This window comes from Ovis aries, chromosome 5 (genome assembly GCF_016772045.2).
Source record: "Ovis aries strain OAR_USU_Benz2616 breed Rambouillet chromosome 5, ARS-UI_Ramb_v3.0, whole genome shotgun sequence".
Lineage (NCBI taxonomy): Eukaryota > Metazoa > Chordata > Mammalia > Artiodactyla > Bovidae > Ovis > Ovis aries.
In genome coordinates, this window is record NC_056058.1 from 2,679,522 (window position 1) to 2,703,080 (window position 23,559).

Consider the following 23,559-nt stretch of genomic DNA (forward strand, 5'->3'; position numbering starts at 1 on the left):
CTGATATAAGCGGGGTGTCCCCACAATTTGACAGTGCCTGGCTTTTAGAGTTAGCCATCTGGGTGCAGTACCATCAGATCTCACAGGGTAAGGGCTCTGTCCCACAAAACCAGCCCCATCTCAAATGCCAATCGCAAGTCCAGAGCTACCCAAACTTCTGACCTCCTGGCTATAAACCAGAGCTTCCACGACCCCTTCTCAGGTTCAGCCATTTGCTGGAATGGTTCACAGAACTCCAGAAACAGTTATGTGTATTTACTGGTTTCTTATATAATAAAGGAGATCCGAGGAGGCATGATCAGTTGTCAACTCCACTTCCAGCCTTTCATTCTTCTCTCGAGAATGGTGTTGGGGTGGAGTTGAAAATTTCAAGTTTCTAATCATGGCTTGATTTTTCTGATGACCAGGCTCCATCCCCAAACCATCCAAGAACCTACCCAGAGTCACCTCATCGAACAAAAGTGTTAGTCTCTCAGTCGTGTCTGACTCTTTTGTGACACCATGGACTGTTACCTGCCAGGCTCCTCCATCCATGGGATTGTCCAAGCAAGAATACTGCAGTGGGTAGCCATTTCCTTCTTCAGGGGATTTTGCTGACATAGGAATCAAACCTGGGTCTCCCACACTGCAGGCAGACTCTTTCCATCAGAACAAAACACAGCTTTAATGGATCAAAGTTGTTTAACCCATTAAAATCATTTTATAAAACCATGAGGATATAAAAACTACAATTTTGAGCATGCACATATGGCCTTTCCCATACTACTACTGCTTCTGTAGTTGGGGTTTTAGTTTGGGTTGCTATAGCCAAATACCGTAGATTGAGTGTCTTATAAACAACAGATATTTATTTCTCACAATTCTGAAGGCTGGAAGTCTGGGATCAAAGTGTTGGCGTGGTGATGTCTGGAGAGCTTGCTTCCAGGTTTATAGGCTGCCAACCTCTCCCTGGTGGCTCAGACAGTAAAGAATCTGCCTGCAATGCAAGAGACCTGGGTTAGATCCCTGGGTCGGGAAGATACCTTGGAGAAGGGAATGGCTACCCACTCCATCCAGTATTCTTGCCTGGAGAATTATAAATATCAAACATTTAAATTAATTAGCTATTTTGCTTTGCAAAATGCTAGTCACCTGCTGGGACTTCACTGGTCATCCATGGGTTAAGAATTCACCTTTTAATGCAGGAGACAGGGGTTTGATCCCTGGTCAGGCAACTAAGATGCCACATGCCTCAAGGCAACTAGCCGGAACACCACAACCACAAAGCCCATGTGCTCTGGAGCCCGTGTACTACGACTAGAGAGAAGCCCGTGGAGAAGCCTGTGTACCACGATTAGAGAAGCCCGCGTACCATGACCAGAGAGAAGCCCGCGTACCACGACCAGAGAGAAGCCCGCGTACCACGACCAGAGAAGTCTGCGTGCTGCAGTGAAGACCCTGCATGCCACAACTGAGACCTGACACAGACCAATAAACATTTTAAAAATGCAAACATGGCTGCCATTCTCAAAACTTTTACTTGACACAGTTGTACAGATGATATGGAGAATGCAATGGCGCCCCACTCTAGTACTCTTGCCTGGAAAATCCCATGGACGGAGGAGCCTGGTAGGCTGCAGTCCATGGGGTCACGAAGAGTCAGACATGACTGAGCGACTTCACTTTGAGTTTTCACTTTCATGCATTGGAGAAGGAAATGGCAACCCACTCCAGTGTTCTTGCCTGGAGAATCCCAGGGACAGGGGAGCCTGGTGGGCTGCCGTCTATGGGGTCACACAGAGTCGGACATGACTGAAGTGACTTAGCAGCAGCAGCAGCAGCAGCAAGTAATATATATATATATTATTTATCTATAATATCTTATTATTTAGTAATATATATAAATATTTCACCTGCAGAAATACCTAGTGCAAAAAGGCTCTACACATCCCTGGGACCTCCTGTCTCTGGAAGAATTCTTGTGCCCTTTAAAAGATTTTGTAAACAAGACTAAAGAACCATCAGATATTTTTACAAATAATGCTGGAAGGTGCATTGGCATCCACAGCTATGTTAAATGTCCAACTGTTGGACTGACGTTCATAGTTCTCCAGAACAAGTCTACAAAGCCTTACGGGGCTTCACAGAGAGAAGGCTCTCTTGTTATCTCCTGTTTCTTACCCCATGATATTCACATCAATGTGAAACAGTCAGGCAGCAGGGATTTTAAACCTCTTCCAACACCTGCAGGCCTGGGAACCACAGGTTTCATCAGTTTCAGCTCAGAAACAAGGTTGAAAGGGTCTACTTCTGAGACAGCAGTTTAAGGAGGTCCACAGACCCATTCTGCAGCAAAACACATATAACTGGTGACCACTAACAGTAAAAAAGTATAAGTCTCTGAAAATTGTCCCCAGTGCGCACAGCGAAAGAAGAGACGTCGACTCAAGAAAATCTACAAAAACTTGGTAAGAACAGTGAGAGTCTGAAGTAACTCACCCAACCAACCCCCAGCTCCACTTGACAGACTCCATGGGGGGTGGGTACAGCCAAGAAGATGGGGCCCCCTCCCCTTTCAGCTCCTGATCAAAGGATACGGCATCTTACCAATGGGGCAGGACACCAACGCTTCTCATCCTCCCAGCTCCAAGCTGAAGCACCTAAATTCCTGGCGAGTGTGGCTGAGAGCTTAGGGGCACGCTTCCTCCAAGCAGCGCCTACCCCCTGAATGCAGGCATGGCAAACTGAGCGTATGGGGGTCCTGCCCGTCCCCACCGCTGATCACTGATAGAGCAGAGGTTCCACACCAAGAGAAGGAAATCAAGAAGAGCTGAGGCTGCCACTGCCAGGCTGCCACTGGCCCGAAGATTCTTCCCCAGAGAAAGGCAGTTTACAGAGGGTTCCAAAGTTGTGCACAAAGGAGCTGACCTCATCTGAAACAGACGTTCAAGCCTCGGGGTTCTCTTGGGAAAAACAAAAAAACAAAAAAAAAACAAAAAAAAAAAAAAACAGGTCTTCTATTAATTAAGAGCAAAAACCTAAACCAAGTCAGTTCAACCAGGGAGAACCAAGGAAAGAGACTACTAACAACAGCCTCCTGGAGTAAGAACAAAGCTCAGTGACTGGCCTCAAAGCTGAGCACTAGCCAGAAGGCTGTGCAGCAGTTTACGGGCATTGCTGAAAACAGCAGACCAGGCAGCCACAACTTAGTGGAGCCCAACAGCTGGGTGTGATAGCAACCGAAACGGCTGCATGGAGGGATCCGGAAGGAGACAGAGAGCCCCGGGAAAGCCCAGGGTGACTTTGCTCACGCTTAATGTGTGTCCTCTGAAGAGTGACACCGAAGGACTTCACACTGCAGGGGAGACAGCCTCACTAAACAGTCTAGCCATACCACTAAGCACATAAATAGACAACTGTAAAAACAAGCCCAGAGAAAAGGAGGGAATCAGTATCCAGAGCTGCTAAAACATACTACCTAAAATATCAGGCTTTCAACCAAAAAATTATGACACGCAAAGAGCGGCAAAGTGACCCATACACAGCGGGGAGAAAAGCAGACGACAGAAACTGTGAGAGGGCCCCGAAGTCGTGCTTAGCAAACAAAATTCCACAGCAGCTGTTACAACTGTCCAAAGAACTTAAGGGAGCCACGGTGAAAGAAGCAAAGGGAGGTTTCCTGATGGTGTCTCATTACGTAGAGAATAGCAATAAAAAGACAGAGATTATTAATATAAAATGAAATATGCATTAGAAGGATCCAATGGCAGATGTCAACGGCAAAAGAGTCTGTGATGAACTTGAAGACAGAGACTGATAGAGATTATGCAATCCAAAGAGCAAGGAGAATAAAGGACGAAGAAAAACGGACACTCTTGGAGAAATGTAGGACGCCATTAAGTGCACCAGTGCACACACAATAAAAACAACTCATCATATTCAAGAGAAGCCTAATATGATTTATACTTTATTTCTCGTCATAAACAATGAATGCTACAAGGCAGTGGAGATAGGTAGCAAAGAGTGGGTGAATCCTGGGTAAATCATTCTCTGCCACCAAAACAGTATATTAAACAGAACAGGATCTTTAAAAATGCTGAATCAGAACATTAAAATAAACACATGTTTAAAATTGTTACTATTAATCAAATTAGTAACTATCTTTAAAACTGACTTCAAACCTGAGCAATGCTTTAGACCACCTGCTAGTGGGAACTGTCATGCTATTGGTTAAATTCTAGAAATTCTCTCATCGGTCCTTGAGGGTTTTTTGGTGTTGAAGAGGAATTCAGGTGTGATGACTAATTCAGGTGAAAATCCAAAAATGATACTGTAATTTGAGAGAGTGTTTCAGGAAGCAACACTGATATAAGAATTTAAACAACTTAAACACAAGGATTTTAATAATGTATTCTATTGCCACTAAAATGAATGCCAAGAAATGCATATGAAAAAAAATTGTTTTTCTCAAAAGTATTTGCCAAACCTTTGAAAAGACTTACGGAAAATCTCTTTTACATGTCCAAGGAAAATGAACTTCTGGATGCCCTTGTACTGGTGTCAGCAGTACAGTTGTGAGCCCTCCCTCCCCCTCTCGTGGTTTAAAATTAGAGCCCATGGGGCCTGGGAGTCGCCATGGAACATGGAGCTGCCTCCTGCCCCCAACAGCTGCCTTCCCTCCCTGCAAATGCTAATATTAGGGTTGCAGAAATTCCTAGAGTAGAAATTAAGGGCCACAATTAACTGGGTGACTTAATTTGGCAATCGTGCCCTTTTATCATGGTTAGAAACTGGCCCTTCTCACAGCCATGGTTTTGCTACAAAGTGACTCAGGTGCTTCTGTTCAACCCTGCATCTTGGCCTTTCTGAAGAGCTTCAAGACCCTAGCTCATTTCCTCCTGGGCATTATATTCTGGGCATCAGTTCATACAACATCCTTGTCATCTTGTCCCAAGGCCGTACTGGAGATAGAGGCACAAAGTCATTTACAGGGAACACCACGAAGCTATTCCAGGGCCTCCACGTGGTCACCGTTGGATCTTCAATGGCCAGAGCCAAGGCTTAGCACAGGTAAAAGGGTCAAAAGAACAGAAAAATCTGTCCAAACAAGAAACAGACCCTATCTTTCTAAGCACTGATTCTTGGATATGCTAAGAGCTCTAGTAGGAAACTAGTGATCAAGACAGTGGTTCAGGAATAGATCAGAAGAGAAGAACAGAGAGCCTGGAAATGCACACATTCAGACACTGTGATGTCCCTACACAGGACTGGAAAGAATTTTCTAGACAAGCAGCTCTCCTCTGAAAAAAAAATGGAAGTGAGATCACTAATTTGCACCTATCATAGGATGAATGGCACCTCCAAAAAACATATGTCAAAACCTTCACCCCCAGAATCTGTGCATGGGACCTTATTCAGAGGTAGAGTCTCTGCAGGTGCAAGCAAGTTAAGACGAGGTTATTAGGATGGGCCCCGATCTAATAACTAGTGTCCTTACAAGGGGAAAGGTAGAGACAGAGGCATACGTGTACAGAGTGAAGATGGTGTAGGGATACAAAAGAAGAAGCCCCTTTAAGACAAAGGCAGAGACTGCAGTGATGCAGGCCAGACCTCCTGCGGCACCATGAGTTGAAAGAAGCAGAAAGGATCCTCCCCTAGAGCCTCTGGAGGGAGCTTGACCTGCTGACACTCTGCTTTTGAACTTCTGTAGGAGAATACATTTCTGCTGTTAAAGCCGCCCAGGTTGTTGTAATTTATTACAGCAACTGTAGGACACTAACATAGCGTTATACACAAAATTCAAGCTGATTAAACATGGAATTACCTTATGACCCATCCATCCCACTCCTAGGGATATACTTAAAGAGAACTGAAGCATGTCCACACAAAAGCTCTCCCAGCAACTATTCACAGAATCTAGAAAGTTGAACAACACAAATGTCCATTAACTGATTAACTGATGAGGGGATGAACAAAACGGGCTCTGTCCTTGTGGTGGGATGTTATTCAGTCATAAAGAGGAAGGCACACTGATACAAGTGGCTATGCGGATGACTTTGTAAACATCATGCTCAGTTAGAGAAGGCAGACACAAAAGGCCATCTACTATATGATTCCTTCATTAGAAATGCGCAAAACAGACAAACCCAGAGACAGAAAGTGGATCAGCAGTTACCAGGATCTGCGGAGGAGACTTAAATGGGTACAGAGTTTCCTTTCAAGGTGATGAAAATGTTCTGAATCCACATAAAGGTGATGGTTGTTCAACACTGTGAAGGTATTGTGCTAAGTCCCTCAGTCGTGTCCAACTCTTTGCAACCCTATGTAGCCCACCAGGCTCCTCTGGCCATGGGATTCTCTAGGCAAAAATACTGGAATGGAGAGCTATGCCCTCCTCCAGGAGATCTTCCCAACCCAGGGACTGAACCCACGTCTCCTGCAGCTCCCGCACTGCAGGGGGATGCTTTACCTCTGAGCCACCAAGGATTAAATGCCTCTAAATTGTAGACTTTAAAATAACTAATATTACGTTATACAAATCTTCAGTTCAGTCGCTCAGTCATGTCCTACTCTTTGCAACCCCATGAATCGCAGCACACCAGGCCTCCCTGTCCAACACCAGCTCCCGGAGTTTACCCAAATTCATGTCCATCAAGTCGGTGATGCCATCCAGCCATCTCATGCTCTGTCGTCCCCTTCTCCACCTGCCCCCAATCTTTCCCAGCATCAGGGTATTTTCAAATGAGTCAGCTCTTCACATCAGGTGGCCAAAGTATTGGAGTTTCAGCTTCAGCATCAGTCCTTTCAATAAACACCCAGGACTGATCTCCTTTAGGATGGACTGGTTGGATCTCCTTGCAGTCCAAGGGACTCTCAAGAGTCTTCTCCAACACCACAGTTCAAAAGCACCAATTCTTCGGCGCTCAGCTTTCTTCACAGTCCAACTCTCACATCCATACATGAACACTGGAAAAACCATAGCCTTGACTAGACGGACCTTTGTTGGCAAAGTAATGTCTCTGCTTTTCTTCCAGGGAGTAAGCGTCTTTTAATTTCATGGCTGCAATCACCATCTGCAGTGATTTTGGAGCCTAAAAAATAAAGTCAGCCACTGTTTCCACTGTTTCCCCATCTATTTCCCGTGAAGTGATGGGACCAGATGTCATGATCTTAGTTTTCTGAATGTTGAGTTTTAAGCCAACTTTTTCACTCTCCTCTTTCACTTTCATCAAGAGGCTTTTTAGTTCCTCTTCACTTTCTGCCATAAGGGTGGTGTCATCTGCATATCTGAGGTTATTGATATTTCTCCTGGCAATCTTGATTCCAGCTTGTGCTTCTTCCAGCCCAGTGTTTCTCATGATGTACTCTGCATGTAAGTTAAATAAGCAGAGTGACAATATACAGCCTTGATGTACTCCTTTTCCTATTTGGAACCAGTCTGTTGTTCCATGTCCAGTTCTAACTGTTGCTTCCTGACCTGCATATAGGTTTCTCAAGAGGCAGGTCAGGTGGTCTGGTATTCCCATCTCTTTCAGAATTTTCCACAGTTTATTGTGATCCACACAGTCAAAGGCTTTGGCATAGTCAATAAAGCAGAAACAGATGTTTTTTCTGGAACTCTCTTGCTTTTTCAATGATCCAGCAGATGCTGGCAATTTGATCTCTGGTTCCTCTGCCTTTTCAGCTTGAACATCTGGAAGTTCACAGTTCACGTAATGCTGAAGCCTGGCTTGGAGAATTTTGAGCATTACTTTACTAGCGTGTGAGATGAGTGCAACTGTTACTTCAATTTAAAAAAAAAAAAACCAAGCTGAGATGAACTTAAAAACCTAACTAAAAAAACCAACACGTGGGAATTCCCTGGTGGTCCAGTGGTTAGGATTTGGTGCTTTCACTGCTGGGGCCCCGGTTTGATCTCTGGTCAGTGAACTAAGATCTGCAAACCAAGCAGCAGAGCGAAAAAAAAAAAAATTTAGAAGAAAATTGAGAACACATATATGCAAATATTTCTTAAACAAGACAACAGACATCCTAAAATTCATGATGGGGAATTCCCTGGAGGCCCAATGGTTACGACTCCATGCTTTCAGTCTGGTCACCTGGGTTCAATCCCTGGTGAGGGAAATACGACGCTACAAGCTGCACGGTATGGCTAAAAAAACAATAAAATAAAATTCATGATGGTTGCCCCCAAAAAGATACCAAAAACAAACTTCAGGGATTCCCTGCTGGTTCAGTGGTAAAGAATTCACCTTTCAATGCAGGAGACACAGGGCTGATCCCTGATCCTGGAAGACCCCACATGCTGCAGAGCAACAAAGCCTGTGTGCCCCAACTCTTGAGCCTGTTCTGCGGAGCCCAGGAACCACAGCCACTGAGCCCTGGAGCCACAGCTGCTGAAGCCTGCACACCCACGTTCTGCAACAAGAAAAGCCACGTCAATGGGAAGCCCATGCGCCTCACTAGAGAGTCGATTCTGCTCTCCGCAAACAGAGAAAAGCCCACGTGGCCACAAAGACCCAGCACAGCCAAAAACACATGAGTAACTTTTTAATTCATTAGAGAAAAAAAACTTCAGAAAGAACGCCTGCCACATGTATGAAATGCAGGAATTTTTACACATGCACTGCAATAAAGATACAAGGATGTTCATGGCAGCAAGAGACTGTCAACAAACTTCTTTTTTTAATAAATGAGTTCTAATCAGGTGGATGAAACTAGAACCTATCATAGAGAGTGAAGTAAGTCAGAAAGAGAAAGATAAATATGGTATTCTAACGCATATATACAAAATCTAGAAAAATGGTACTGAAGAATTTGTTTACAGGGCAGAAATGGAGAAACAGACATAGGGAATAGACTTATGGGCATGGGGAGAGGGGAGGAGAGGGTGAGATGTATGGAGAGAGTAACATGGAAATTTCCATTACCGTATGTAAAATAGATAGCAAAGGGGAATTTGTTGTGTGGCTCAGGAAACTCAAACAGGGGCTCTGTATCAATCTAGAAGGGTGGGATGGGGCAGAAGATGGTAAGGAGGTTCGAAAGGGAGGGTTATATGTATACCTACAAGGGCCACCATATACCGTGTAGGCCACCCAAGATGGACGGGTCATGGTGGAGAGTTCTGACAAAATGTGGCCCACTGGAGAAGGGAATGGCAAACCACTTCAGTATTCCTGCCTTGAGAACCCCATGAACCGTATGAAAGGGCAAAAAGATAGGACACTGAAAGAGGAACTCCTCAGGTTGGTAGGTGCCCAACACGCTACTGGAGATCAGTGGAGAAATAACTCCAGAAAGAATGAAGGGATGGAGCCAAAGCAAAAACAATACCCAGCTGTGGATGGGACTAGTGATAGAAGCAAGGTCTGATGCTGTAAAGAGCAATATTGCACAGGAACCTGGGATGTTAGGTCCATGAATCAAGGCAAATTGGAAGTGGTCAAACTGCAGATGGCAAGAGTAAACGTTGACATTCTAGGAATCAGCGAACTAAGATGGACTGGAATGGGTGAATTTAACTCAGATGACCATTATATCTACTATTGCGGGCAGGAATCCCTTAGAAGAAATGGAGTAGCCCTCATAGTCAACAAAAGAGTCCAAAATGCAGTATTTGGATGCAATCTCAAAAACTACACAATGATCTCTGTTCGTTTCCAAGGCAAACAATTCAATATCACAGTAATCCAGGTCTATGCCCCAACCAGCAACGCTGAAGAAGCAGAAGTTGAACGGTTCTATGAAGACCTACAAGATCTTCTAGAATTAACACCCATAAAAGATGTCCTTTTCATTACAGGGGACTGGAATGCAAAAGTAGGAAGTCAAGAAACACCTGGAATAACAGGCAAATTTGGCCTTGGAGTACAGAATGAGACAGGGCAAAGGCTAATAAGAGTTCAGCGAAGAGAATGCATCGATCATAGCAAACACCCTCTTCCAACAACACGAGAAGACTCCACACATGGACATCACCAGATGGTCAACACTGAAATCAGACTGATTATATACTTTTCAGCCAAAGATGGAGAAACTCTATACAGTCAGCAAAAACAAGACCAAGAGCTGACTGTGGTTCAGATCATGAACTCCTTATTGCCAAATTCAGACTTAAACTGAAGAAAGTAGGGAAAACCACCAGACCATTCAGGTATGACCTAAATCAAATCCCTTATGATTATACAATGGAAATAAGAAATAGATTTAAGGCACTAGATCTGATATACAGACTGCCTGATGAACTACGGACAGAGGTTAGTGACACTGTACAGCAGACAAGGAGCAAGACCATCCCCAAGAAAAAGAAATGCAAAAAAGCAAAACGGCTGTCTGAGGAGGCCTTATAAATAGCTGTGAAAAGAAGAGAAGCAAAGTAAAAAGCAAAGGAGAAAAGGAAAGATATGCCCATCTGAATGCAGAGTTCCAAAGAATAGCAAGGAGAGATAAGAAAGCTTTCCTCGGTGATCAGTGCAAAGAAATAGAGGAAAACAATAGAATGGGAAAGACTAGAGATTACTTCAAGAAAATTGGAGATACCAAGGGAATATTTCAGGCAAAGATGGGCTCAATAAAAAAAAGAAATGGTATGGACCTAACAGAAGCAGAAGATATTAAGAAGAGATGGCAAGAATACACAGAACTATATGAAAAAGATCTTCACAACCCAGATAATCATGATGGTGTGATCACTCACCTAGAGCCACACATCCTGGAATGTAAAGTTAAGTGGGCCTTGGGAAGCATCATTACGAACAAAGCTAGTGGAGGTGATGGAATTCCAGTTGAGCTATTTCAAATCCCAAAAGATGATGCTGTGAAACTGCTGCACATAATATGCCAGCAAATTTGGAAAACTCAGCAGTGGCCACAGGACTGGAAAAGGTCAATTTTCATTCCAATCCCAAAGAAAGGCAATGTGCCAGAGAATGCTCAAACTATTGCACAATTGCACTCATCTCACACATTAGCAAAGTAATGCTCAAAATTCTCCAAGTCAGGCTTCAACAATATGTGAACCATGAACTTCCAGATTTCAAGCTGGTTTTAGAAAAGGCAGAGGAACCAGAGATCAAATTTCCAACATTCGCTGGATCATGGAAAAAGCAAGAGAGTTCCAGAAAAAACATCTATTTCTGCTTTACTGACTATGCCAAAGCCTTTGACTGTGTGGATCACAATAAACTGTGGAAAATTCTGAAAGAGATGGGAATACCAGACCACCTGACCTGCCTCTTGAGAAACCTATATGCAGGTCAGGAAGCAACAGTTGGAACTGGATATGGAACAGACTTGTTCCAAATAGGAAAAGGAGTACCTCAAGGCTGTATATTGTCACCCTGCTTATTTAACTTCTATGCAGAGTACATCATGTGAAATGCCATGCTGGATGAAGCACAAGCTGGAATCAAGATTGCAGGGATGAACATTGGGGTACATGTGTCTCTTTCAATTCTGGTTTCCTCGGTGTGTATGCCCAGCAGTGGGATTGCTGGGTCATACGGTAGTTCTATTTGCAATTTTTTAAGGAATCTCCACACTGTTCTCCATAGTGGCTGTACTAGTTTGCATTCCCACCAACAGTGTAGGAGGGTTCCCTTTTTTCCACACCCTCTCCAGCACTTATTGCTTGCAGACTTTTGGATCGCAGCCATTCTGACTGGTGTGAAGTGGCACCTCATTGTGGTTTTGATTTGCATTTCTCTGATAATGAGTGATGTTGAGCATCTTTTCATGTGTTTGTTAGCCATCCGTATGTCTTCTTTGGAGAAATGTCTATTTAGTTCTTTGGCCCATTTTTTGATTGGGTCGTTTATTTTTCTGGAATTGAGCTGCATAAGTTGCTTGTATATTTTTGAGATTAGTTGTTTGTCAGTTGCTTCATTTGCTATTATTTTCTCCCATTCAGAAGGCTGTCTTTTCACCTTGCTTATATTTTCCTTTGTTGTGCAGAAGCTTTTAGTTTATAATAGCCAGGACATGGAAACAACCTAGATGTCCATCAGCAGATGAATGGATAAGAAAGCTGTGGTACATATACACAATGGAGTATTACACAGCCATTAAAAAGAATTCATTTGAATCAGTCCTGATGAGATGGATGAAACTGGAGCCGATTATACAGAGTGAAGTAAGCCAGAAAGAAAAACACCAATACAGTATACTAACACATATATATGGAATTTAGAAAGATGGCAATGACGACCCTGTATGCAAGACAGGGAAAGAGACACAGATGTGTATAACGGACTTTTGGACTCAGAGGGAGAGGGAGAGGGTGGGATGATTTGGGAGAATGGCATTCTAACATGTATACTATCATGTAAGAATTGAATCGCCAGTCTATATCTGACGCAGGATACAGCATGCTTGGGGCTGGTGCATGGGGATGACCAACAGAGATGTTATGGGGAGGGGAGGTGGGAGGGGGTTTCATGTTTGGGAACGCATGTAAGAATTAAAGATTTTAAAATTAAAAAAAAAAAAAAGATTGCAGGGAGAAATATCAACAACCTCAGATATGCAGATGATACCACCGATATGGCAGAAAGCAAAGAAGAACTTAACAGCCTCTTGAAGAAAGTGAAAGAGGAGTGTGAAAAAGTTGGCTTAAAGCTCAACATTCAATAAACTAAAATCACAGCTTATGATCCCATCACTTCATGGCAAATAGATGGGGAAACAGCAGCTGAGTTTATTTTCCTAGGCTCCAAAATCACTGCAGATGGTGACTGCAGCCATGAAATTAAAAGATACTCCTTGGAAGGAAAGTTATAACCAAACTAGACAGCATATTAAAAAGCAGAGAAATTGCTTTGCTAACAAAGGTCCGTCTAGTCAAGGCTATGTTTTTTCCAGTGGTCATGTATGGATGTGAGAGTTGGACTATAAAGAAAGCTGAGCACCGAAGAATTGATGCTTTTGAACTGTGGTGTTGGAGAAGACTCTTGAGAGTCCCTTGGACTGTAAGGAGATCCAACCAGTCCATCCTAAAGGAAATCAGTCCTGAATGTTCATTAGAAGGACTGCTGTTGAATCTGAAACTCCAGTACTTTGGCCACCTGATGTGAAGAACTGACTCATCTGAAAAGCCCCTGATGCTGGGAAAGATTGAAGGCTAGAGGAGAAGGGGATGACATTGGATGGCATCACCGACTCAGTGGACATGAGTTTGAGGAAACTCTGGGAGTTGGTGATGGACAGGGAGGTGTGGCGTGCTGCAGTTCATGGGGTCGCAAAGAGTCGGACACGACTGAGCGACTGAACTGAACTGAAATGATATGTGTACCTATGGCTGATTCATGTTGAGATCTGACAGAAACAAAAAATTCTTTAAAGCAATTACCCTTCAATAAAAAAAATAAAAAACAAACAAAAAAGAACAATTCCATGTCCCACTGAATCAAAAAGAATAAAACACAAGGGAATAAATTTAACCAATAAAGCGAAAGGCATGTACACTGAAACGAACAGCAGGTTGATGGAAATACTGAAGACATTTGTGTATGTATCTTTACATCTGAAGTGGGCGTCTTCCCGGAAACTATACAACTCCTAGAAGAAAACACAGGCAAAACACTCTCCGACATAAATCACAGCAACATCCTCTGTGACCCACCTCCAAGAGTAACAGAAGTAAAACAAAAATAAACAAATGGACCCAATTAAACTTTAAAACTCTTGTACAGCAAAGGAAACTGTAAGCAAGGTGAAAAGACAGCCTTCAGAGTGGGAGAAAATAATAATAAATGGAGCAACTGACAAGAATTAATCCCATACAAGCAGCTCATGCAGCTCAATACCAGAAAAATAAACGACCCAATCAAAAAATGGGCTAAATAACTAAACAGACATTTCTCCAAAGAAGACATACAGATGGCTAACAAACACATGAAAAGATGCTCAACATCACTCATTATCAGTTTAGTTCAGTTCAGTCGCTCAGTCGTGTCCGACTCTTTGCGACCCCATGAATTGCAGCATGCCAGGCCTCCCTGTCCATCACCAACTCCCGGAGTTCACTCAGACTCACGGCCATCAAGTCAGTGATGCCATCCAGCCATCTCATCCTCTGTCGTCCCCTTCTCCTCCTGCCCCCAATCCCTCCCAGCATCAGAGTCTTTTCCAATGAGTCAACTCTTTACACGAGGTGGCCAAAGTACTGGAGTTTCAGCTTTAGCATCATTCAGAAATGCAAATCAAAACCACAATGAGGTACCATTTCACACCAGTCAGAATGGCTGCTATCAAAAAGTCTGCAAGCAATAAATGCTGCAGAGGGTGTGGAGAAAAGGGGACCCTCTTACACTGTTGGTGAGAATGCAAACTAGTACAGTCACTATGGAGAACAGTGTGGAGATTCCTTAAAAAACTGGAGATAGAACTGCCTTATGACCCAGAAATTCCACTGCTGGGCATACACACCGAGGAAACCAGAACTGAAAGAGACACGTGTACCCCAATGTTCATCGCAGCACTGTTTATAATAGCCAGGACATGGAAGCAACCTAGATGTCCATCAGCAGATGAATGGATAAGAAAGCTGCGGAACATATACACAATGGAGTATTACTCAGCTATTAAGAATGCATTTGAATTGGTTCTAATTGGTTCTAATGAGGTGGATGAAACTGGAGCCTATTATACAGAGTGAAGTAAGTCAGAAAGAAAAACACCAATACAGTATACTCCTGCTGTTGCTGCTACTACTAAGTTGCTTCAGTCATGTCTGACTCTGTGCGACCCCAGAGATGGCAGCCCACCAGGCTTCCCCATCCCTGGGATTCTCCAGGCAAGAACACGAGTGGGTTGCCATTTCCTTCTCCAATGCATGAAAGTGAAAAGTGAAAGTGAAGTCACTCAGTGGTGTCCGACTCCTAGCGACCCCGTGGACTGCAGCCTACCAGGCTCCTCTGTCCATAGGATTTTCCAGGCAAGAGTACTGGAGTGGGGTGCCACTGCCTTCTCCGTATATATGGAATTTAGAAAGATGGTACCGATAACCCTGTATGTGAGACAGCAAAAGCGACACAGATGTATAGAACAGTCTTTTGGACTCTGTGGGAGAGGGAGAAAGGGGATGATCTGAGAGTAGCACTGAAAACATGTATATTATCACATGTGAATCAAATCGCCCGTCCAGGTTTGATGCATGAGACAGGGTGCACTGGGATGACTCGGAGGGATGGGATGGGGAGGGAGGTGAGAGGGGGCTTCAGGATGGGGAACACATGTACACCCGTGGCTGATTCATGTCCATGTATGGCAAAACCACTACAATATTGCAAAGTAATTAGCCTCCAATTAAAATAAAAATTTTTTTAAAGGTATAGTCATAATCTATAGGAAGTGAAAAAGAAAAGAATGCATTTGAATCAGTTCCAATGGGGTGGATGAAACTGGAGCCTATTATACAGAGTGAAGTAACTCAGAAAGAAAAACACCAATACAGTAGATTAACACATATATTTGGAATTTAGAAAGATGGCAACAACAACCCTATACACGAGACAGCAAGAGACACAGATTTAAAGGACAGACTTTTGAACTCTGTGGGGGAAGGCGAGGGTGGGATGATTAGAGAACAGCATTGAAACATGTATATTACTATATGTGAAAAAGATGACCAGTCCAAATTCGATGAATGAAGCAGGGCACTCAAAAGCTGGCGCATGGGACAACCCAGAGGGATGGGATGGGGAGGGAGGTGTGAGGGGGGTTCAGGATGGGGGTAACATGTACACTCGCGGCTGATTCATGCCACTGTATGGCAAAAACCAACACAATACTGTAAAGTAATTAGCCTCCAATTAAAATAAATTAATTTAAAAAAAAACTACAGTAGGTGTCTTCACTGGATCAACAAGAAAGCAAGAGAGTTCCAGAAAACATCTATTTCTCCTGTATTGACTATGACAAAGCCTTTGACTGTGTGGATCACAATAAACTGTGGAAAGTTTTGAAAGAGAGGGGAATACCAGACTACCTTAACTACCTCCTGAGAAATCTGTATGCAAGTCAAGAAGGAACAGTTACAACTGGACATGGAACAAACTGGTTCCAAACAGGAAAAGGAGAACGTCAAGGCTGTATATTGTCACCCTGCTTAATTAATTTATATGCAGAGTACATCATGTGAAACGCCAGGCTGGATGAAGCATAAGCTGGAATTAAGATTTCTGGGAGAAATATAAATAACTTCAAATATGCAGATGATACCACCCATATGGCAGAAAGCAAAGAACAAAAGAGCTTCTTGATGAAAGTGAAAGAGGAGAGTGATAAAGTTGGCTTAAAACTCAACATTTAGTAAACTAACATCATGGCATATGGTCCCATCACTTCATGGCAAATAGATGGGAAAACAATGGAAACAGTGAAAGACTTTATTTCTTGGGCTCCAAAATCACTGCAGATGGTGACTGCAGCCATGAAATTAAAAGATGCTCAATCCTTGGAAGAAAAGCTATGACCAATCTGGACAGCATATTAAAAAGCAGAGACATTATTTTGCCAACAAAGGCCCATCTAGTCAAAGCTATGCTTTTCCAGTAGTTATATATAGATGTGAGAGTTAGGCCATAAAGAAAGCTGAGCGCTGAAGAATTGATGCTTTTGAACTGTGTTGGAGAAGACTCTTAAGAGTCCCTTGGACTGCAAGGAGATCAGACCAGTCAATCCTAAAGGAAATCAGTCCTGAATATTTATTGGAAGGACTGATGTTGAAGCTGAAACTGATACTTTGGCCACCTGATGTGAAGAAATGACTCATTGGAAAAGACCCTGATGCTGGGAAAGATCGAAGGCAGGAGGCGAAGGGGATGACAGAGGATGAGATGGTTGGATGGCAGCACCGACTCGATGGACGTGAGTTTGAGCAACTTCTGGGAGTTGGTGATGGATAGGGATGCCTGGAGTGCTGCGGTCCACGGCATCGCAAAGAGTCAAACATGACTGAGCAACTGAACTGAACTGCAGGCAGCATATAGTTTAACTCTATGCCTTTTGGTTAGAGAATTTAATCCATTTACAGTTAAAGTTTTTACTGATAGGTAAGGCCTTACTGATAATATCTTGTTTTCCGGCTGTTCTGTAGTTTCCTTGTATCTGTCTTCCAATCTTACTATCTTCTTTTGTTAATCAATTTTCCTATAGCAGTATGCTTAGTTTCCATTTTTATTTATCTTTTGTGAATCTAAGGTAGGACTTGCTTTATGGTTACAACTAGGCTTATATAAAACATCTTAAAGACACAAGTCTGTTTAAAGCAGATAACATAATCGCATCCACATTCAAAACTTCGGCCCTTTAATCCATGCACCACATTGTTTTGTTCTTGTTGTCAAAATTTATTTTTTAATGTTGCCTATCTATTAACAAACTATTACAGCTATAGCTATTTTTAATATTTCTGCTATTTATTCTAGTCTTAAGTTCTTAACAAACCACGTTACAGTATTCAGTTCAGTTGCTCAGTTATGTCCAACTCTGCAACCCCATGGACTGCAGCACGCTAGGTTTCCCAGTCCATTAGAAACTCCCAGAGCTTGCTTAAACTCATGTCCATCGAGTTGGTGATGCCATCGAACCTTCTCATTCTCTGTCATCCCCTTCTCCTCCTGCCTTCAATCTTTCCCAGCATCAGGGTCTCTTCCAATGAGTCATTTCTTCACATCAGGTGGCCAAAGTATCAGTTTCAGCTTCAACATCAGTCCTTCCAATAAATATTCAGGACTGATTTCCTTTAGGATTGACTGGTCTGATCATAGCTCGACCATATGGACCTCTGTTGGCAAAGTAATGTCTCTGCTTTTTAATATGCTGTCTTGGTTTCTCATAGCTTTTCTTCAAGGAGCAAGTGTCTTTTAATATTATGGACGTAGTCACCATCTGCAGTGATTTTGGAGCCCAAGAAAATAAAGTCTGCCACTGTTTCCATTGCTTTCCCATCTATTTGCCATGAAGTGATGGGACCAGATGCCATGATCTTAGTTTTCTGAATGTTGAGTTTTAAGCCAGCTTTTTCACTTGCCTCTTTCACTTTCATCAAGAGGCTCTTCAGTTCCTCTTCACTTTCTGCCGTAAGGGTGGTGTTATCTGCATATCTGAGGTTATTGATATTTCTCCCGAGAATCTTGATTACAGCTTGTGCTTTATCCAGCCCAGTATCTGGGATAATGTATTCTACATATAAGTTAAATAAGCAGGATGACAATATACAGCCTTTATATAGTCCTTTCAATTTTGAACCAGTCCACTGTTTCAAGTCTTGTTCTAACTGCTGCTTCTTGACCTGCATACAGATTTCTCAGGAGGCAGTTAATGCGGTCTGGTATTCCCATCTCTTTAGGAATTTTCCACAGTTTTTGTGATCCACACAGCCAAAGGCTTTAGTGTAGTCAATAAAGCAGATATTTTTCTGGAATTCTCTTGCTTTTTCTATGATCCAATGGATGTTGGCAACTTGATCTCTGGTTCCTCTGCCTTTTCTAAATCCACCTTGACATCTGGAAGTTCTCGGTTCACATACTGTTGAAGCTACGCATGGAGAATTTTAAGCATTATTTTACTAGTGTATGAGATGCATGCAATTGTGCAGTGGTTTGAGCATTCTTTGGCATTGCCTTTCTTTGGGATTGGAATGAAAACTGACCTTTTCCAGTCCTGTGGCCACTGCTGAGTTTTTCAAATTTGCTAGCATATTGAGTGCAGCACTTTAACATCAAAATTCCATCATCTTCACTAGCTTTGTTCATAGTGATGCGTCCTAAGGCCCACTTGACTTCCTAAGGCCCAAGTTGTCTGGCTCTAGGTGTGTGATCACATCACTGTAGTTATCTGGGTCATTAAGATCTTTTTTGTATAGTTCTTCTGCGTATTCTTGCCATCTGTTCTTAATATCTTCTGCTTCTGTTAGGTCATACCATTTCTGTCCTTTACTGTGCCCATCTTTGCATGAAATGTTCCCTTGGTATCTCTCAGTTTCTTGAAGAGATCTCTAGTCTTTCTCTTGTTTTCCTCTATTTCTTTGCATTGATCACTTAGGAAGGCTTTCTTATTTCTCCTTGCTATTCTTTGGAACTCAGCATTCAGATGGTATGTCTTTCCTTTTCTCCTTTGCCTTAGCTTCTTTTCTCAGCTATTCATAAGGCCTCCTTAGACAACCATTTTGCCTTTTTGCATTTTTCTTAGGGATGGTCTTGATCCCTGCCTTCTGTATAAACTCATGAACCTCCATCCACAGTTCTTCAGATTCCCTTGAATATATTCAATCCACTGTATAACCATAAGGTATTTGATTTAGGTCATACCTGGATGGCTTAGTGGTTTTCCCTACTTCCTTCAATTTAAGCCTGAATTTTGCTATGACAAGTTCATGATCTGAACCACAGTCAGTTCCCAGTCTTGTTTTTGCTGACTGTATAAAGCTTCTCCATCTTCAGTTGCAAAGAATGCAGTCAATCTGATTTGCGGATTGACTATCTGGTGATCTCCGTGTGTAGAGTCATTTGCTGTGTTGTTGGGAGAGGGTGTTTGCTATGACCAGACTGTTCTCTTGGCAAAAGGATTAGCTTTTTCTCTGCTTCATTTTGTACTCCAGGGCCAAACTTGCCTGTTACTCCAGGCATCTCTTTCAGTTCCTAGTTTTGCATTTCAGTCCCCTATGATTAAAAGGACATCTTTTTAGGTGTTAGTTATAGAAGGTCTTGTAGGTTATCATAGAGCCATTCAACTTCAGCTTTTTTGGCATTAGCGGTTGTGGCACAAACTTGGATAACTGTGATACTGAACTGTTTGCCTTTGAATTGAACAGAGATCATCCTATCATTTTTGAGATTGCACCCAAGTATTGCATTTTGGACTCTTTTGTTGACTGTTAAGGCTACTCCATTTCTTCTAAGGGATTCTTGCCCACAGTAGTAGATATAATGGGCATCTGAGTTAAATTCAACCATTCCAGTCCATTTCAGTTCACTGATTCCTAAAATGTCAGTGTTCACTCTTGCCATCTCCTGTTTGACCACTTCTAATTTGCCTTGATTCATGGACCTAATATTCCAGGTTCCTATGCAATATTGTTCTTTAACAGCTTTCCATCACCAGTCTCATCCACATCTGGGCATTGTTTTCACTTTGACTCAGCCTCTTCATTCTTTCTGGAGCTATTTCTCCACTCTTCTCTGGTAGCATATTGGGCACCTACTGACCTGGCAAGTTCATCTTTCAGTGTCATATCTTTTGCCTTTTCATACTGTTCATGGGGTTCTCAAGGCAAGAATACTGAAGTCGTCTGCCATCCCTTCTCCAGAGGACCACAGAATTAGTGTGCCATAAATTTGACTATACACTTACTTTTACCAATGTGTTTTATATTTTCATGTGTTCATGTCACAAACTGGGGGGTGGGGGAAGGTGAAAGACAAGTCCCAAATGGGGAGAAATCATCTGTAAGGCATACAACTGCTGAATAAAGGCTCCCAGAGACAGAGAACAAAGGACTTGAGACACTGTATAGAAAAGAAACACTGGTAGTTGACCAGCAGAGGATACACAATACCATTTCCAACTGGGGTATTAAGTCAAACTCAAGAAACATTGATTCCAATCTGCCAGCCACCAACCCAGAACTTCCTTGTGGTAGGATGCACGTACACTACGGGCCCAAAATGCCCTGCATGCACTCCAGCACAGCATTTGTGTTGGGCTGCAGCAGCAAAAGCTTATATTGTCTTTCTCTAAAGACAGTTTCTAAACACTCCTACCTCCCAACTCCCTACAGTGGAAAGATCACAGACTCAGTTCCTGACCATGTGCCTTCAGCTATGGGGTCAGGTCTATTCTAGGCTGATTATTTCCACCTCTTCTATGTGGATGATGAGGGTCACATGGAATGCTGTCTAGGATTGTGTTGAAAACTAAATTCTCATATTAACATGCCTGTGTTCATAGTAGCATTATTCACAGTAACCAAAAGTTGAAAGCAACCTACATGTTCATTCATGGATGAACAGATAAAAAAAATTGTGGTCCATACACAAAATGGAACATTATTGAGTCTTAAAAAAAAGGAAATTCTGACATGTTCTATGACATGGATTAACCATGAAGACATTATGCTAAGTGGAATAGTTCAGTCACTCAGTTGTGTCCAACTATTTGCAACCCCATGGACTGCAGCACTCCAGGCGTCCCTGTCCATCACTAACTCTCGGAGTTTTCTCAGACTCATGTCCATTGAGTCAGTGATGCCATCCAGCCATATCATCCTCTGTTGTCCCCTTCTCCTCCTGCCCCCAATCCCTTCCAGCATCAGAGTCTTTTCCAATGAGTTAGTTCTTTACACCAGGTGGCAAAAGTATTGGAGCTTCAGATTCAACATCAGTTTTCCAATGAATATTCAGGACTGATTTCCTTTAGGATGGATTGGTTGGATCTCCTTGCAATCCAAGGGACTCTCAAGAGTCTTCTCCAACACCACAGTTCAAAAGCACCAATTCTTCAGCACTCAGCTTTCTTTATAGTCCAACTCTCACATGTACACATGACTACTGGAAAAACCATAGCTTTGACTTGACGGACCTTTGTTGGCAAAGTAATGTCTCTGCTTTTTAATATGCTGTCTAGGTTGGTCATAACTTTCCTTCCAAGGAGTGTCTTTTAATTTCATGGCTGCAGTCACCATCTGCAGTGATTCTGGAGCCCAAAAAGATAAAGTCAGCCACTGTTTCCACTGTTTCCCCATCTACTTGCCATGCAGTGATGGGACCGTGTGCCATGATCTTCGTTTTCTGAATGTTGACTTTTAAGCCAGCTATTTCACCCACCTCTTTCACTTTCATCAAGAAGCTCTTCAATTCGTCTTCACTTTCTGCCATAAGGGTGGTGTCATCTGCATATCTGAGGTTACTGATATTTCTCCCAGCAATCTTGATTCCAACTTAGCCAGTTACAAAAGCACAAATCCTGAATGATTCTACTTACGTTGTGACCTAGAGGAGCTGAATTCATGAAGACAGAATGCAGAAGCATGGGTACTAGAGGGTGAGGGGAATGGAGAGCTATTCTTAAATGTGAACAGGGCTTCAGTTTGGGAAGATGAAAAAGTTCTGCAGATGGGTGATGGTAAAGTTTGCCCAACAATGTGCATGTAGTTAGTACTGGAATCTATGCTTTAAAGTGATTTACATGGTAATTGTTACATATACTTTACCATATTTTTTTAAGTTTTAAAAAAAAAACACGTGATTGCCGTTTTTCCCTGATTCTTCCAGCCTCCCTCTCCCTCAGTCACCCCCCCCACCACCACCACCACTCCCTACCCGCACCCTCACCCACTCAGCCAGGTGAGCTGAGAACGTCTCCTGAAGGAATCCTACCTACTTGAGAGCTGACTCATACTTGGGTTCACTCTCCGACTCCTCCAGAGACTAGGAAATGCTCTTGATCCCTGCCCCTGCCCCTCCTCTACTACCCTCATCCCCCTCAATGCCCACCCCCTCAAATTCCCCTCCCATCCTAAATGCCATCTCCTGCCTCCAAAATCCCATCCCCACCTCCCCAGTGCCCACCTCTGCTCCCCAGGCAAGCCCCCATTCCCAAGTGCCTTCTAGTGCTGCCACCGACCTTGTGGTCCCCACCCTCAACTTCACAGAATAATGCAGTTCACTCTCTCTTAGCCCCTTGCCCCACGCCTAGGTTGCATCAGAGCAAAATAAATACTAGAAGTACCTGGGGAAGAAACACGACTTCTGATCTGGAGGAGAATGGGAGGCAGTGGAGTCCAAGCTGCTTAGACCCCCTAACCGTGTCTACCAGTTACCTTTTGGTGGTCTGGTGGTGACTATGGGGCCTCCCTCTCCTGGGTAGTACATTCCTAGCAGAGCCTCCACCCTCCTCCCAGGTAGTCTGTTCCGTGAGAACCAGTACACACCTGCTCAGGCTCCAAAGTCAGACGGGACCCTAAGAGGGGCAGCTGACAGCTAAGCACCAAGGACAGACCAAAGCTCCACCAAGTGCCAGACTGAGCATCTTCACGGCCCACGAGAGTGGGCACAATGGAGCTGTGTCTTCCACACCGACTTGGCAAGCAGGGCCATCGGGGTAAATCAGGATGCAGAGACATCCCGAGAACTGTGGACCGCACCAGGCTTACCCCATGTGGTGTCATCTTCTTACTCAAAGTCAGCAAAACTGTGACCAGAGGGCATGGATTCCTGGAGAGACCTTTAAAGTGCTTTATCAACACTTTAAGCACAAAACTCCTAAGAACAGAAGATCCACTGTAGGGTGGGTGGACATGGCTACCATGACCACACGGAAGCTTTGGGGTCAAGATTATCACTTTTCTTCACAGGACAGGTTAGTTTTCCCAAAAATGCTCTGTTAGGTGTAATGCAATTCCTATCATAACCCCAGCAAAACAGAGATCAGCCAAAATCTTAAATTAGTTAAAACTAAGTCTAGAAACTATAAAGATTTTCAGAATAGCTGCAGATCTGCAGATCTGTTCCCTGAAGCCAAAAGCAGCCCGATGCTGACCTGTTGGCTGCTTGATTCTCCAGTGTCTTTCCCCTGCTT

General features: G+C 43.2%; 1 protein-coding gene across 1 annotated transcript in view; it reads right to left on the reverse strand.

Moving 5' to 3' along the window:
- Positions 1–826: 826 nt before the first annotated feature.
- IBA57 (iron-sulfur cluster assembly factor IBA57) overlaps positions 827–23,559 on the reverse strand; it is a 53,607-nt gene continuing 30,874 nt past the window's right edge. Inside the window, exon 4 of the mRNA XM_060416163.1 lies at positions 827–972. Coding sequence (XP_060272146.1) covers positions 957–972 — 16 coding nt within the window. The 3' untranslated portion in view covers positions 827–956. The remainder of the gene's footprint in view (positions 973–23,559) is intronic.